Below are 17,376 nucleotides of genomic sequence, written 5' to 3' on the forward strand. Positions count from 1 at the left end.
TCATATGATGGTCATATTAAACCATGATTTATTTATGACATCTTCATTAAGATGTATACGGACAAACTGTTTGCCCCTGTTGTACATATCTGTCACGGTACGAGGTGTGAACCCACTGGGCCGTTCCGCGTAACGGGATGGCAGCTGGCCAAACCGGTAAGTACACAGTTCGATAGTTCAGCGAGAGTACCTGAGGCAATCGTAGGCAGTGGCGAGACGGGCACGTCCAGGGCCAGGCGGCGGGAAGTCGTCCGGTGAGGCGTCGCAGGGCAGTGTAGGCTGTAGCACAGCACGGCAGGTAGCACAGCACGGCAATAGAACTAGGTAGCACGGAAACAGGATACGGGATACGGGATACAGGAGCAAGGTACACTGGGAGGCTGGAAGACACTGGGAGACCATAAGCAAGACAAACAATGGGAAAACTAACAACGCTCTGGCAAAGGGCAAGAGGGCAGAGCCCTTTTTATAGCCCAGGGCATCCTGGGCCAGATTGCAGGTTTACTGCAAAAAAGCACGCACTGGCCCTTTAAGGCCGTGCACGTGCGGGCGCGCGCCCCCGCCGGAGGCACACAGAATCCGGAAGTGAGTGCCGGCGCCTGCCTGGGGGACAATGCTGCAGGGAGGTAAGCTGTCTATGGCCACGGCCGTCGGGGTTAACGCCCGAACGACGGGCCGTGGCCATAGACGTTACAGTATCCCCCCTCTTACGCCCCCTCTTCTTGAGACCAGAGCGAGAGAGAAATTTCCTCACGAGAACAGGAGCATCGATGTTCTCCTCTGGCTCCCAAGACCTCTCTTCTGGACTGAACCCCCTCCAGTCCACCAAATAAAATGTCCTTCTTCCCACCTTCTTGGTAGCCAGAATCTCCTTTACCTCGAAAGTCCCTGATGAGCCGCCAGGGACCACTGTGGAACTAGAAGTCCTGGAATAGCGGTTCAGGACCACAGGTTTTATCAGGGAGACGTGAAAGGAGTTAGGAATCCTGAGGGTAGGGGGGAGCCATAGCTTGTAGGATCCCTTGTTGATTTGTAGCAGGATTTCGAAGGGACCAAGGAACCTCGGAGCAAATTTGCACGACGGCACCTTCAGCCGGATATTCCTAGAAGACAGCCAGACTTTAGTCCCTGGAAGGAACTGCGGGGGCACCCGTCTTCTTGTATCTGCCTTTCTCTTCATGCGGTCCACCGCCAATAGTATAGAAGATCGGGTCTGTTGCCATATCTGTAGAAAGTCCCTGAAGGTGGAATCGGCTGCAGGCACCTGGGACATTGTAGAAACAGGAAGAGGTATACGAGGATGTTGGCCGTAGACGATGAAGAATGGGCTGGAGGTGGTCGACTCACTGGTGTGGTTGTTATAGGAGAACTCTGCCCACGGTAGCAACTGCACCCAATCATCATGGCGCCTGGACACAAAGTGGCGTAGATAGTTCTTCATAATCTGGTTAACTCTCTCGACTTGCCCATTGGACTGGGGATGATAGGCCGAAGAGAAGTCCAATTTCACACCAAGGAGTCCGCAGAGTGCTCTACAAAACTTCGAGGTGAACTGGACACCTCTGTCGTATGAAGAGGTCAGCCAATCGCGTAGCAGACGGCAGAGCGGTCAACGGAATGAAGTGAGCCATCTTGGAAAATTTATCCACCACCACCCAGATCACACTGCAACTCGCAGAAGAAGGAAGATCCGTGACAAAGTCCATAGCGACATGTTGCCACGGGGCAACGGGCACAGGCAGTGGTTGGAGCAGACCAGCAGGTCTGGAGTGAGCAACTTTATTTGCTGCACAGACTGTGCAAGAGGAAACAAAGTCCATAACATCTTTGGGGAGCGTGGGCCACCAGAACTGACGGGTGATTAGATCTTGGGTCTTACGAGCACCCGCGTGACCTGCCAGCTTAGAACTGTGACCCCAGCGAAGAATTCTTCCTCGGTCCACCAGACGCACAAAAGTCCTACCTGGAGGAATGTCTCTAACTTGCAGGGGATTCACAGAGAAGATGCAGGATGGGTCAATGATATTCTATGGAGATTCCATGGCGTCTTCGGTCTCAAAAGATCTAGACAAGGCATCGGCCCTCACATTCTTGTCGGCGGGACGGTAGTTGAGTTCGAACCGGAACCGAGCAAAGAACAATGACCACCTGGCTTGACGAGAATTCAACCGCTGGGCCGTCTGTAGGTAGGTCAAATTCTTGTGATCCATGAAGATCAGGATAGGATGAACCGCGCCTTCCAGTAGGTATCTCCACTCCTGCAGAGCAAATTTGATGGCCAGTAACTCCCGGTCCCCAATCGAGTAGTTACGCTCTGCGGAAGAAAACTGCTTGGAATAGTAGCCACATACCACAGCCTTGCCTTTTGATCCTCTCTGGAACAACAGTGCACCAGCACCCACCGAGGAAGCGTCCACCTCTAACGAAAACTGTAAGGATACATCCGTATGGTGCAGAATGGAGGCAGATGTGAAGGCTTTCTTTAAGGATTCAAATGCGGCTTCAGCCTCCGGAGTCCACATCTTGGCATGCATACCTTTCTTAGTGAGGGTGGAGATAGGGGCTGTCAGAGAAGAGAAGTTGGGGATGAAGAGTCGGTAGAAGTTGGCGAATCCTAAGAAGCGTTGTATGGCCCTTAAGCCTTGGGGGCGTGGCCAATCCAGGACGCCCTTTACCTTCTGGGGGTCCATCTTGAGGCCCTGATCTGAGATAATATAGCCCAAGAAGGATAGAGACCTCTTCACAAACACACACTTCTCCAACTTGGCGTAAAGGCGATTCTCTCTTAGACGGAGCAACAGCTGGCGGACATGACCTTGATGAGTTACTGGATCTGGGGAAAAAATCAGAATGTCATCGAGATACACCACAACACAAACATAAAGGAGATCATGAAAAATGTAATTTACAAATTCTTGAAATACTGCGGGAGCGTTACACAGGCCAAAGGGCATAACTAAGTATTCGTAATGCCCATCACGAGTATTAAAGGCAGTCTTCCATTCGTCACCTCGACGAATCCGAATCAGATTATAGGCCCCCCGCAGGTCCAGTTTATAAATTTTTTTTGCCTCCCGTATGCGATCAAACAGTTCAGAAGTTAAAGGCAGAGGGTACCTGTTCTTCATCGTGATCTGGTTTAGGCATCGGTAGTCAATGCAAGGTCGTAACGATCCGTCTTTCTTTTTAACAAAGAAGAACCCTGCTCCGGCCGGGGAAGAAGATTTACGAATGAAACCCCTCTCCAGGTTCTCCTTAATGTAAGCCGACATGGACTGGGTCTCTGGCAAGGAGAGAGGGTACACTCTACCACGAGGAGGAGACGATTCCGGAACCAGGTCGATCGGGCAGTCATATGCCCGGTGTGGCGGCAAGGTCTCGTCCTCCTTTTTATTGAAGACATCGCCCAACATGGAGAAACAGGGAGGCAAATCTGCCAACGACTGAAGAGGAGCAGGCTGTGGCGACTTTATGTGACTCAGACAGCGGTCAAGACACTTCGGGCCCCACTGGAGAACCTCTCCAGAGTTCCAATTCTGGACAGGGGCGTGCAGACGAAGCCAAGGCAAACCAAGCAGCACGGGGTTGACGGCCTTGGACAGGACGAACAGGGAGATGAGTTCAGCATGAAGGACTTCCACTTGGAGTCTCAACTGTTTGGTTACGGACACAACTGGGTCCGGTAATGGCAGTCCATCCACCGAGGCAACGATCAGCGGCCTTTCAAGCGGGATAGTTGGCAACTGTAGGAGATCCACAAGATCCTGGCAGATGAAGTTGGCTTCAGAGCCGGAGTCCAGATATGCGGAGACCTGATGGGGCCTCTCGCCAGCAATGATGGTTACAGGAATGAATAGTTTGGAGGAGAGTTCTTGCTTCAATGTGTTGACGCCCAGGGTTGTCTCTCCAACCAAACCTAGGCGCTGGGGTTTTTTGGCTTGTGAGGGCACAGACGCACAACATGGCCAGCGAGGCCGCAATGTAAGCAAAGTCCAGAGGTGCGCCTGCGCTGTTTCTCCTGAACCTATAATTTTAGTCGGTCAACTTGCATCGGAACCTCGGGCAAAGCAATAGAAGCAGGCAAGAGAGGTTGCTGAAAGTTGGGCGCCAGTCTAGGACGCCGGCGCTCCTGACGAACCTCGTGAGATCTCTCCCTCAGCCTTATGTCAACCCGAGTGGCAAGCAGAATCAAGTCGTCCAAAGCGGAAGGCAGGTCTCGAGCAGCCAGTTCGTCCTTGATCTCGGGCGACAGGCCATGCCAATAGGATGCCACAAATGCCTCATTGTTCCAGTATAGCTCTCCTGCCAGAGTCCGGAACTGGATCGTATACTCGCCCATGGAAGTGTCCTCTTGGCGAAGGTTGAAGATGGCGGTGGCGGCTGATGAGACTCGCCCCGGCTCCTCAAAAACGGTTCGGAATATTCGTGCAAACTCCTGTAAGTCTCGCGTCTCGGGTCCCTGACGTTCCCAGATAGGACTAGCCCATGCCAGGGCCTTGCCGGTCAGGAGGGAGATGATGAATGCGATCTTGGCTCCATCTGACGGAAATGCCCGAGAGTGCAGGGTAAAATGAATGTGGCATTGGTTCAGAAACCCCCGACAAGCACTGGCGTCTCCATCGAACCGAGAGGGCAATGGCAGCGAGAACCGAGGATCCGTACAGGAACTGCCAGGAGGAGTAACAGGAGGGTCGGCTTAAGGAACTTGCATAGAAGCAGGAATAGAAGCAACTAGCGTCCCTAGCTGCTGCGCCATAGAGTCCACGGCCACGAGGAGCCTAGCTCGGAGATCCAGCAGGTCCGCCTGCATGGCTTGGGAGGGTGTCAAGCCCTGGAATTGGCCAGCGGGGTCCATGGCCAGAGAGTACTGTCACGGTACGAGGTGTGAACCCACTGGGCCGTTCAGCTGGCCAAACTGGTACGTACACAGTTCGATAGTTCAGCAAGAGTACATGAGGCAATCATAGGCAGTGGCGAGACGGGCACGTCCAGGGCCAGGCGGCGGGAAGTCGTCCGGTGAGGCGTCGCAGGGCAGCGTAGGCTGTAGCACAGAACGGCAGGTAGCACAGCACGGCAATAGCACTAGGTAGCACGGAAACAGGATACGGGATAAAGAAGCAAGGTACACTGGGAGGCTGGAAGACACTGGGAGACCATAAGCAAGAACAATGGGAAAACTAACAACGCTCTGGCAAAGGGCAAGAGGGCAGAGCCCTTTTTATAGCCCAGGGCATCCCGGGCCAGATTGCAGGTTTACTGCAAAAACGGGCGCACTGGCCCTTTAAGGCCATGCACGCGCGGGCGCGCGCTCCCGTCGGAGACACACAGAATCCAGAAGTGAGTGCCGGTGCCTGCCTGGGGGACGACGCTGCAGGGAGGTAAGCTGTCCATGGCCACGGCCGTCGGGGTTAACGACCGAACGACGGGCCGTGGCCATAGACGTTACAATATCTGTATGATTTTTCCATATACTCCTGCCACAGGCTGACGCCTTATTTGCATTGTACGACTTATTTTTTAATCTTTGTTTGTATACATGTCTTTAATAAAGTTTGATACTTTTTTCTACACATTATGACTTTAGTGTAATTATTATCCCTTTCCAGTTGTAGGTTCTCTCTGTCTCTCCCTCCTTACTGGAGTAGTCATTCCCCTGGTTGCTAGAGGGGGTGCCTAGCTGCAGCAGTGCTACCCTTTAACTGACGTCCCCCTCTTTTGCCAACTTGGCAAACCTATTGGGGTGTTTTTAGATTAGGACTAGCCTCTTTGACACTCTTCCCTCTACTCCTCCTTCTAACTGTTATCTAGCTAGCTGCCTCTACAGCCTGAACCTCCACGTAACCATCCTCCTGCATCTGCCTCAGTGAGTGCTTGCTCAGTGGGCAGCAAACTCCTCTCCATGTTGTAAATTGCCTGTAGTGTTGAAAGTTGCTCACTTAGATCAAGAATCTGGCCTACCAAATGGCAATTCTCACAAACCCTCCAAGCAGTATGATCCCTCAAACGGCTGTTGAAGGAGAGCATACATGGCACAGGATGTACACTGGTTAGCAATGGAGTTCATTGTGTCTAATAGGGATCTAAAATCAATATACCATTGTAGGAAAAAATAAATACAATAAACACTCCAAACAACAATGTTTTCTAAAGTGACATAATCTAAAGTTATTTGTTGCTGGACTTACAAACACTCCTTCACTGAATCTTAAGTCACACTTAAGACACTGAACACTTGAAATCAATGCACACTCCCAACCTCCCACACTCGCTCAACTGCTTGTTTTAAATATTTTTTTGCCATTTATCTGGTCCTTCCAGTAAGTTTTCTGGCTGCAAACCAACTAACAACTCATAGTTTAGCGCCGGCGGCCGCAGGTCTCACTCACCCCTTCGGCAGCTAGTTTGCTTGTCCTCATTGCCAGCATCTCCCTGCCCAGGGATGCTGGCGCTCTCTGCTCTCTCCTCCTCCCCTGCCCTATGCCTGTAGGGTGCACACATGCTCGTTCCCATTCTTAAAGGGCCAGCGCGCGAATCAGGAATATTGCTCCCATCCTAACCCTGGAATATTTAAGGAACTCTACCCACATCCTCGGTGCCTGAGCAATGTTATTTCTAACCCAGAGTTAGTATGTGAAGGTTCCGTATCCTGTTCCCTGTAACCTGTGTCTGTTGCTATCCTGTGTCCGTGTCCAGTCCTGGCTCCCGCGTCCAGCATCCGTGACGAGTCCAGTGTCCATGACGAGTCCAGTGTCCGTGACCAGTCCTGTATCCATGTCCAGTCCTGTATCCTGAGACCAGTGTCCGTGACCAGTCCAGTGTCCATGACTGGTCCTGGTTCCAGTAATCCGGCTCAAGCCAGCTTTTGATAATCCAGCACCAGCCTGCTTCCGGTAATTTGTCACCAGCCTGCTTCCAGCTATCCAGCACAAACCTGCTTCCAGTAATCCGGCACCAGCCTGCTTTAATGGTACAATCTACCATTGACTGTCCTATACCTGTCTGGCCAGCAGCTACTCCGTTACAGCGGAGTAGCCCAGTGGGTCCACAAACCCATTGGATGGTACACACAGCTGTAATTAAGGCCGCTTGACAGCTACACCCCAAACTAATTACCTATGCAATACCCTTAGCAGCCTGAACAAATAACAATAGCATGTTTCTAAGATTTAGCAATGTAATCCACAATTATTCCACCCTTAAACACAGTTTATATATTTAAACTTTATGGGAAGTAAGTATATATATATATATATATATATATATATATATATATACATACACTACCGTTCAAAAGTTTGGGGTCACCCAGACAATTTTGTGTTTTCCATGAAAACTCACACTTATAATTATCAAATGAGTTGCAAAATGTCTAGAAAATGTAGTCAAGACATTGACAAGGTTAGAAATAATGATTTTTATTTCAAATAATAATTTTCTCCTTCAAACTTTGCTTTCGTCAAAGAATGCTCCATTTGCAGCAATTACAGCATTGCAGACCTTTGGCATTCTAGCTGTTAATTTGCTGAGGTAATCGGGAGAAATTTCACCCCATGCTTCCAGAAGGCCCTCCCACAAGTTGGATTGGCTTGATGGGCACTTCTTGCGTACCACACGGTCAAGCTGCTCCCACAACAGCTCTATGGGGTTGAGATCTGGTGACTGCGCTGGCCACTCCATTACAGATAGAATACCAGCTGCCTGCTTCTTCCCTAAATAGTTCTTGCATAATTTGGAGGTGTGCTTTGGGTCATTGTCCTGTTGTAGGATGAAATTGGCTTTAATCAAGCGCTGTCCACAGGGTATGGCATGGCGTTGCAAAATGGAGTGATAGCCTTCCTTATTCAAAATCCCTTTTACCTTGTACAAATCTCCCACTTTACCAGCACCAAAGCAACCCCAGACCATCACATTACCTCCACCATGCTTGACAGATGGCGTCAGGCACTCTACCAGCATCTTTTCAGTTGTTCTGCGTCTCACAAATGTTCTTCTGTGTGATCCAAACACCTCAAACTTCGTCTGTCCATAACACTTTTTTCCAATCTTCCTCTGTCCAATGTCTGTGTGCTTTTGCCCATATTAATCTTTTCCTTTTATTAGCCAGTCTCAGATATGGATTTTTCTTTACCACTCTGCCCTGAAGGCCAGCATCCCGGAGTCGCCTCTTCACTGTAGACATTGACACTGGCGTTTTGCGGGTACTATTTAATGAAGCTGCAAGTTGAGGACCTGTGAGGCGTCTATTTCTCAAACTAGAGACTCTAATGTACTTGTCTTGTTGCTCAGTTGTGCAGCGGGACCTCCCACTTCTCTTTCTACTCTGGTTAGAGCCTGTTTTTGCTGTCCTCTGAAGGGAGTAGTACACGCCGTTGTAGGAAATCTTCAGTTTCTTGGCAATTTCTCACATGGAATAGCCTTCATTTCTAAGAACAAGAATAGACTGTCGAGTTTCACATGAAAGCTCTCTTTTTCTAGCCATTTTGAGAGTTTAATCGAACCCACAAATGTAATGCTCCAGATTCTCAACTAGCTCAAAGGAAGGTCAGTTTTATAGCTCCTCTAAACAGCAAAACTGTTTACAGCGGTGCTAACATAATTGCACAAGGGTTTTCACGTATTTTCTAATCATCCATTAGCCTTCTAACACAGTTAGCAAACACAATGTACCATTAGAACACTGGAGTGATGGTTGCTGGAAATGGGCCTCCATACACCTATGTAGATATTGCATTAAAAACCAGACTTTTGCAGCTAGAATAGTCATTTAGCACATTAACAATGTATAGAATGTATTTCTGATTAATTTAATGTTATCTTCATTGAAAAAAACTGTGCTTTTCTTTCAAAAATAAGGAAATTTCTAAGTGACCCTAAACTTTTGAACAGTAGTGTATGTAATGTGTTTGGATCTGGTGTTGTGTATAGAACTATATTGCCTGTAAAATGTACAAATGTTTTTATGCTCGAGTTACATAAAAAAACATGTGGAAAAGAAATGACACGTCATTGATTGGTAGAGAAAATAAGCATGGTGAGGGGGTAGGAGATGTGGGGAAAGAGGTTGGGGGGGCGCCAAAACTGAATCTTTGCCCCGGGTGCTGGAGAACCTAGCTACGCCTCTGTCTTATGTATGGTTTGTACAGTTTGGAAATTAGTCTTATACCAAAGGACTCAGCAGAAAAGCCTTTTCTCTGGTAGTGGGCACACCACTAAAAGATCCAGCAGTCGTGAGTCACTATGCTATCATTATATGCCATCAGCCACTTACTGCGATCCCTGGTAGGATAAATCCTTGTCGTGGGGATAAGATTGTAAGCAAAGGGAAAAAAAGAAAATTTCATGCAGTCTCTTGGTAACTGCGCCAGGCTAGTAAGTACAATTGCAATATGTAAAATTTAATTATTTCTTTTTTCGTGCAGACTACGTGTAGGAGGGGTTTCAGCCCCCATGCTGTGGAAGGGGTACCACTCCCCACATTTACCGTACCGGTTATGAGGGTTCCAGCCCCCTTGAGTGATAGGGGTCACTGTCCATTGACTTGTATAGGAGCCATGTGGCCGTGAGGACGGCCAGAAATAGGGCATGTTCTATTTTTTTACAGCCCGGTAAAATGGGCCATCAAAAAAATCGGCCGTGTGAATAGCCCTATTGGGGTTAACAGATTTTAATGCAGCCGTGTGACGGCTGTTAAAAACTGTTGTGTGAATAGGGCCTTTTTGTTTTTGTCTCCCATACACATTGTAAAGGATCTGCCAGACACAGCTTCTGTGTCGACGCCCGTGGTTACTCAGTCTGCACCTGCTCCTAAGTCTGATAGAGTAACTCCTTCCACCACTCAGGCTGGGAGGCTGAGGAGTGGGAGAGCCTATCACAGCCTGGCCAGACGGAGCTAGCTCTCGCCCTCTGTCTATTTATACCTTCATTTCCTGCTTCTCCTTTGCCTGTGATTCTGCTTGTTTCCTGGCTCTGCTGCTTGTACTATTTGTTCTCTGCTTTATATTGACCCTGACTTTACTGACTACTCTCTTGCTCTGCGTTTGGTACCTCGTACACTCCTGGTTTGACTCGGCTCGTTCACTACTCTTGTAGCTCACGGTGTTGCCGTGGGCATCTGCCCCTTTTCCCTTAGCTTCTTTGTACCCTTGTCTGTCTGTCTGTCGTGCACATAGTGAGAGTAGGGACCGTCGCCCAGTTGTGCGCCGTCGCCTAGGACGGGCTGTTGCAAGTAGGCAGGGACTGAGTGGCGGGTAGATTAGGGCTCACCTGTCTGTCTCCCTACCCCGTCATTACACACATGGTCCAGAGTTCTAGACCTAGCAGTGAAGAGGTCTTAATAATAGTTAAATATATAGAGAGGCATCTCCTTAAAACCATTAGAGTGCCTGGAGGGTTCTTTAACCCTTAACGCTCAGCGACGTACTATTCCGTCATGCTGACCACCCCGTTTGCGCTCAGTGACGGAATAGTACGTCGCGGGAGTAACGGCCATATTGGCCGTCTTCCCGACACATGCAGGAGCTGTGGCAGCTGCTGTCTTGTACAGCGGTTGCCGCAGCTCCTATAGCGGGGACCGACCGCTGTGTCCCCGCTGATTAACCCCTTTAAAGCCGCGTTCAATACTGAATCGCGGCTTTTTAGGGGTTAAGCTATCATCGCCGGCCTGCTACACGATAGCGGCTGGCGATGGTGACTATGGCAACCGGACACCTAACAATGACGTCCGGCTATGCAATGTCAGGACCCACTTTGCTTGCTGTCTGTGAGTAGCTGACAGCTCTAATACACTGCACTACGCATGTAGTGCAGTGTATTAGAATTGCGATCAGGGCCTCCTGCCCTCAAGTCCCCCAGTGGGACAAAGTAATAAAGTAAAAAAAAGATGTGTAAAAATAATAAAATAAAAGTTTGAAAAGTGATAAAAGTAAAAATCCCCCTTTTTCCCTTATCAGTCCTTTATTATTAATAAAAATATATAAACAAACAAATAAACTATACATAATTGGTATAGCCACGTCCGTAACGGCCTGAACTACAAACTTATTTAGCTATTTATCCCACTAGGTGAACGCCGTAAAAGAAAATAATAATAAACCGTACCAGAATCACAATTGTTTTGTCACTTCACCTCCCAAAAAATTGAATAAAAAGAGATCAAAAAGTCGCATGTACTTAAAAATGGTAATGATCGAAACTACAGTTCGTTACGCAAAAAATACGTCCTCGCACGGCTTTATTGATGGAAAAATAAAAAAGTTCTGCCTCTTAGAATATGGTAACACAAAACGTATTTTATTGTGCAAACGAGTGCATCAGGGTATACCTACAAATTTAGGATACATGAAGGGAAGGACAGCAGTATTCAGCCCCCAGAATGCCCCCCCTTACTGGGAGTTAAAGAGGCTCTGTCACCACATTATAAGTGCCCTATCATAAGGAGATGGGCGCTATAATGTAGGTGACAGCAGTGATTTTATTTAAAAAAAACGATGTTTTCACCAATTTATTAGCGATTTTAGATTTATGCTAATGAGTTGCTTAATGCCCAACTGGGCGTGTTTTACTATTGACCAAGTGGGCGTTGTACAGAGGACTGTATGACGCTGACCAATCAGCGTCATGCACTCCTCTCCATTCATTTAGTCAGCGCATAGGGATCCTTTTAGATCGCTATGTGCTGTCTTATACTAACACATTAACAATACTGAAGTGTTTAGACAGTGAATAGACATTCCACGGGATGTCTATTCACAATCTGTGCACTTCGTTACTCTTTCTGTGGTAGTTACAGCAGAGGAAGCGTAATCTCGTTGTAACCTGTCAGCTACAGCGTAATCTCGCGAGATTACGCTTCCTCTGCTGTAACTACCACAGAAACAGTAACGAAGTGCAGAGATTGTGAATAGACATCCCGTGGAATGTCTATTCACTGTCTAAACACTTCAGTATTGTTAATGTGTTAGTATAGGACAGCACATAGCGATCTAAAAGGATCCATATGCGCTGACTAAATGAATGGAGAGGAGTGCATGATGCTGATTGGTCAGCGTCATATACTCCTCTGTACAACGCCCACTTGGTCTAAAGTAAAAACACACCCACTTGGGCATTAAGCAACTCATAAAAAGCACTGCTGTCACCTACATTATAGCGCCCATCTCCTTATGTAGGAGATAGGCCACTTATAATGTGGTGACAGAGCCTCTTTAATGCAAAAGATGGGGAAGTGTGGGATTTTGTGCACCCACTGCTGGACCAGGGTTACCAACTCTACCCGGATAATTTTTATACCAGTGTCCCACTCTTCAAGTGCCTCGCTTCCAGAAGTACTGCGGCATGCGGCACTGCTAGAAGAAATCTGAGAGGCCTCCCTAAGACTCTGCTTGGGCAAACACTCAGAAGGGGTGAGAGCAGGGCACAATCTAGCAGCAACATATTGTGTGTCAAGTACAAGGACAAGAGAGATGTCCTTGTATTGACAACAATACATGGCCACACCAGTACCCATGTACCTGTACGAGGAACCAGTACAGAGACACCCAAACCAGACTGCATCCTGGACTACAATAAGTACTTGGGAGGGGTGGACTTGTCAGATCAAGTCCTGAAGCCCTACAGCTCCATGCGGTGTGGTATAAGAAGCTGGCCGTGCACATCATTATCAAGAACCTAATCTTTAGGGACCAAGAAGCGGGCACCCAGTACTTCTGGAAGCGAGGCCACACGCATCGTACCAGGGCAACACTTTCCAGAAGAAGTTCCCCAAACTGGCAAGAAGGGAAAAAGTCAAAAGAGGTGCAAAGTATGCTATAAGAGGGGGATAAGGGAGGACACAATATATCAATGTGACACGTGTCCCGCAAAACCAGGGCTCTGTATGAAAGTGTTTTAAAATTTACTATACATCCCTTAGATTTTTCATCTACCCTGACGCACTCCGCACATCTTATCCCCCTCATCGTTCCCTTCTGAGCCCTGCTGTGTGCCCAGGCAGCTGATAACAGCCACATGTAGGGTATTGCCGTACCCAGGAGAACCCACATTACAGTTTATAGGGTGTATATATCCAGTGGCACATGCTGTGCACAATATATTGGACACTGAAATGGCATAGATATATAGAAAATTGCAAATCTCACACTGCACCATCTGCTGCGCATTATCTTTTACACAATACCTGTGGGGTCAAAATGCTCACTACACCTCTAGATGAATGTCTTAAGGGGTGTAGTTTTTAAAATGGGGTCACTTCTCGGGTGTTTCAACTGTACTGGTACCTCAGGGGCTTCTGCATATATGACTTAGCACCAGAAAAGCTCCAGTAGGCCAAATGATGGTCCTTCCCTTCTGAGCCCTGCCGTGTGCCCAGGCAGCTAATAACAGCCACATGTAGGGTATTGCCGTACCCGGGAGAACCCACATTACAGTTTATGGGGTGTATATCTCCAGTGGCACATGCTGAGCACAATATATCGGACACTGACATGGCATATTTATAGAAAAAAATGAAAATCTCACTCTGCACTATCTGCTGCGCATTATCTTTAAGGGTATGTTCACACGGCCTATTTACGGACGTAATTCGGGCGTTTTTGCCCCGAATTACGTCCGAAAATAGCGCCTCAATAGCGCTGACAAACATCTGCCCATTGAAAGCAATGGGCAGACGTTTGTCTATTCACACGAGGCGTATATTTACGCGCCGCTGTCAAATGACGGCGCGTAAATAGACGCCCGCATCAAAGAAGTGACCTGCCACTTCTTTGGCCGTAATTGGAGCCGTTATTCATTGACTCCAATGAATAGCAGCGCCAATTACGTCCGTAATTGACGCGGCGTTCAAGCGCCTGCACATGCCGGTTTGGCTGAAATTACGGGGATGTTTTCAGGCTGAAACATCCCCGTAATTTCAGCCGTAACGGACGCCCTCGTGTGAACATACCCTTACACAGTACCTGTTGGGTTAAAATGCTCACTACACCTCTAGATGAATGTCTTAAGGGATGTAGTTTTTAAAATGGGGTCACTTCTCAGTGGTTTCAACTGTACTGGTACCTCAGGGGCTTCTGCATACATGACTTAGCACCAGAAAAGCTCCAGTAGGCCAAATGGTGGTCCTTTCCTTCTGAGCCCTTCCATGGGCCCAAACGGCAGTTTATCACCATAAAAGGGGTATTGCCACACTCAGGACAAATTGAGCAACAAAATGGGATATTTTATTTTTTGTGAAAATTAGAAATGTTATAAAAAATGACATCTTATTGGAAAAAAAATTCATTTTTTAAATTTCACAGCCCAATTTAAATACGTGCTGTGAAAAACCTGTGTGGTCAAAACAACAACCATATATGAATTCCTTGAGGGGTGTAGTTTCCAAAATGGGGTCACTTTTGGGGGATTCCTACTGTTTTGGCACCTCAACACCTCTTCAAACCTGGCATGCTGCCTAAAATATATTCTAATAAAAAAAAGTACAAGGTGCTTCTTTGCTTCTAGGGCTTGTGTTTTAGTCTACGAGCACACTAGAACCACATGTGGGACATTTCTAAAAACTTCAGAATCTGGACAATACATATTTAGTAGTGTTTCTCTGGTAAAACCTTTTGTGTTACAGAAAAAAAATGGAATAAAATTTAAATTCAGCAAGAAAAATGAAATTTTAATATTTCACTTCCACTTTGCTTTAATTCCTGTGAAATTCCTAAAGGGTTAAAAAAAACTTTCTAAATGTTGTTTTGAATACTTTGAGGGGTCTAGTTTTTAGTTTTCAAAGCCACTTCAGAACTGAACAGGTACCTTAAAAAAAGGCTTTTGACATTTTCTTAAAAATATGAGAAATTGCTGTTTATGTTCTAAGTCTTGTAACGTCCAAGAAAAATAAAACAAATGTTCAAAAAACAATGCCAATCTAAAGTAGACATATGGGAAATGTGAACTAGTAACTATTTTGGGGGTATAACCATCTGTTTTACTAGCAGATGCATTTAAATTCAGAAAAATGCTATTTTTTCAAAATTTTCTCTAAATTTTGCAATTTTTCACAAATATACACTGAATATATCGAACAAATTTTACCACTAACATAAAGCCCAATGTGTTACGAGATAACACTCTCAGAATCGCTTGGATAGGTTTAAGCATTCCGACGTTATTACCACATAAATTGAAATATGTCAGATTTAAAAAATGGGCTCTGAGCCTAAGGCTGGATTCACACTAACGTGGCGTTTTGCGCACGCAAAAATCACTTGCCAGCTCCGTGTGTCATCCGTGTATGATGCGCGGCTGCGTGATTTTCGCGCAGCCGCCATCATAGAGATGATTCTAGCCGACGTCAGTCACTGTCCAGGGTGCTGAAAGAGTTAACTGATCGGCAGTAACTCTTTCAGCACCCTCGACAGTGAATTCCGATCACCATATCTAGCAACCTGTTAAAAAAAAAAAGAGGTTCGTACTTACCGAGAACTTCCCGGCCGTTGCCTTGGTGACGCGTCCTTGGTGACGCGTCCTTGGTGACACGCCTCTCTTGACATCTGGCCCCACCTCCCTGGATGACGCGGCAGTCCATGTGACCGCTGCAGCCTGTGCTTGGCCTGTGATTGGCTGCAGCTGTTACTTGGACTGAATTGTCATCCCGGGAGGTCAGACTGGAGGAAGAAGCCGGGAGTTATCGGTAAGTCAGAACTTTTTTTTTTTTTACTCGTTCATGTATATTGGGATCGGTAGTCACTGTCCAGGGTGCTGAAACAGTTTAACTCTTTCTGCACCCTGGACAGTGACTATATCCGGACGTCGCGTACCGGAAATTTTTTTGCCGTGTTCGGCCAAGACGAGTTCGGCCGAACCCGGTGAAGTTCGGTTCGGTTGTCCGGGTTCGCTCTTCTCAAAGACACTCCGTTTGGATGTTTGTAAATAGAAAAGCACGTGGTGCTTTTCTGTTTACATTCATCCTTTTGACAGCTCTTGCGCGAATCACGCAGTTCGCACGGAAGTGCTTCCGTGCGGCATGCGAGGTTTTCACGCACCCATTGACTTCAATGGGTGCGTGATGCGTACAAAACGCCCAAAGAACAGACATGTCGTGACTTTTTTTCAGCGGACTCACGCTGAGCAAAAATCACGGACATGTCTGCACGGCCCCATAGACACATATAGGTCCGTGCAACGCGCGTGCAAATCACGCGCGTTGCACGGACCTTTTTCACGTTCGTCTGAATACAGCCTTAAGGCCAAAACAAGGTTGCGTCCTTAAGGGGTTAAACGAGACAACCCCTTTAATACAGTAAAACCATGACCTATGAAAGGATCCAGGGAGGACTGCCTTTTGATGTACATGTTATGCTAATGATGGATAGTTTGTTATATTTACTGACTTAATTGCATTAATTTCATAGTGAACAATTTATCTGGGAAATGCAGTCTATGCAGTGAAAACATCCTTCAGCCTGCACTCAACTTTCTATACTGCAGTATTCATCACACAAATTCAACTTGTAAAGTGAGAGGTATTGTAAATAATTACACTTATAACATTAGAACCATTACTAGACTACTAGAAAAAAAATCTGCCTTAAAATAGATTTTGACCTACCTCCACTTTCTTGTAGTTTTCGTGGCGTTTATTGCTACGTTTTTCGCCCCGTGGCCATTGAGAACCGTGGGCAAAAAAACGCTGCGAAAAACGCTTTTTCTTTGTCACATTGATTTCAATGTGAGTTTAGAGGCAGAACCGCGGCAAGAAAGGACATGCCACTTTTTGAAACAGGTTTTACATTTTTCAACAGACTCTGCTGCGTGTGCTGGGGACCTTCATGTGTTCTTATTTTATATGTGGTGACTATTTATTTTCTATTTTTAAATACTACCCTGGAGCGCCTACATTAAAGATCTTCTTTCCTGTATTGTCTGTAAGGACAGTACAACATAGGAAGTGCTTTATTGCAACTGCAATGAATGGAAGTTAATTTACAGAGAAATGTATAATGTAACATGAGTTAAACAAGGTAAATGTAAGACTATTATAGACTCCAGGAATGGATAAAGAATAGTCTCTCTCCCAGAGCCAAGGGTGTGGCAAGGAAGATGCATACAAAACCTTATGGGCCAGTTCACACGTTGCGTAAATACTGCAGATTTTTGCAGAAAATCCGCAGCAAATACAGTAGTAGCAAGGTGGATGAGATTGAACAAATCTCATCCACACGCTGCGTAAATACTGAGCGGAAATACCGCTCAGAAATTGACCTGTGGTGCGGAAGTTCATTCTTCAGCATGTCAATTGTCTTTACGTAAACGCTGATTATAATTTGTAGGATTTCCCCATTCAATTCAATGGGGATGTAAATCCCTCATCAAATAGCAGTTGTTCAGTTTTTTTGC

At 46.7% G+C, this 17,376-nt stretch overlaps 1 protein-coding gene across 5 annotated transcripts in view; it reads left to right on the forward strand.

The window, feature by feature from the left end:
* The window catches only part of MEI1 (meiotic double-stranded break formation protein 1), a 957,414-nt gene that overhangs the window by 831,843 nt on the left and 108,195 nt on the right, over window positions 1-17,376 (forward strand). For all 5 annotated transcript variants that reach the window (XM_075833602.1, XM_075833600.1, XM_075833605.1 and 2 more), the window contains one exon: window positions 16,392-16,502. In XM_075833602.1, coding sequence (XP_075689717.1) covers window positions 16,392-16,502 — 111 coding nt within the window. The remainder of the gene's footprint in view (window positions 1-16,391; window positions 16,503-17,376) is intronic.

This window comes from Rhinoderma darwinii, chromosome 7 (assembly GCF_050947455.1).
Source record: "Rhinoderma darwinii isolate aRhiDar2 chromosome 7, aRhiDar2.hap1, whole genome shotgun sequence".
Classification (NCBI taxonomy): domain Eukaryota; kingdom Metazoa; phylum Chordata; class Amphibia; order Anura; family Rhinodermatidae; genus Rhinoderma; species Rhinoderma darwinii.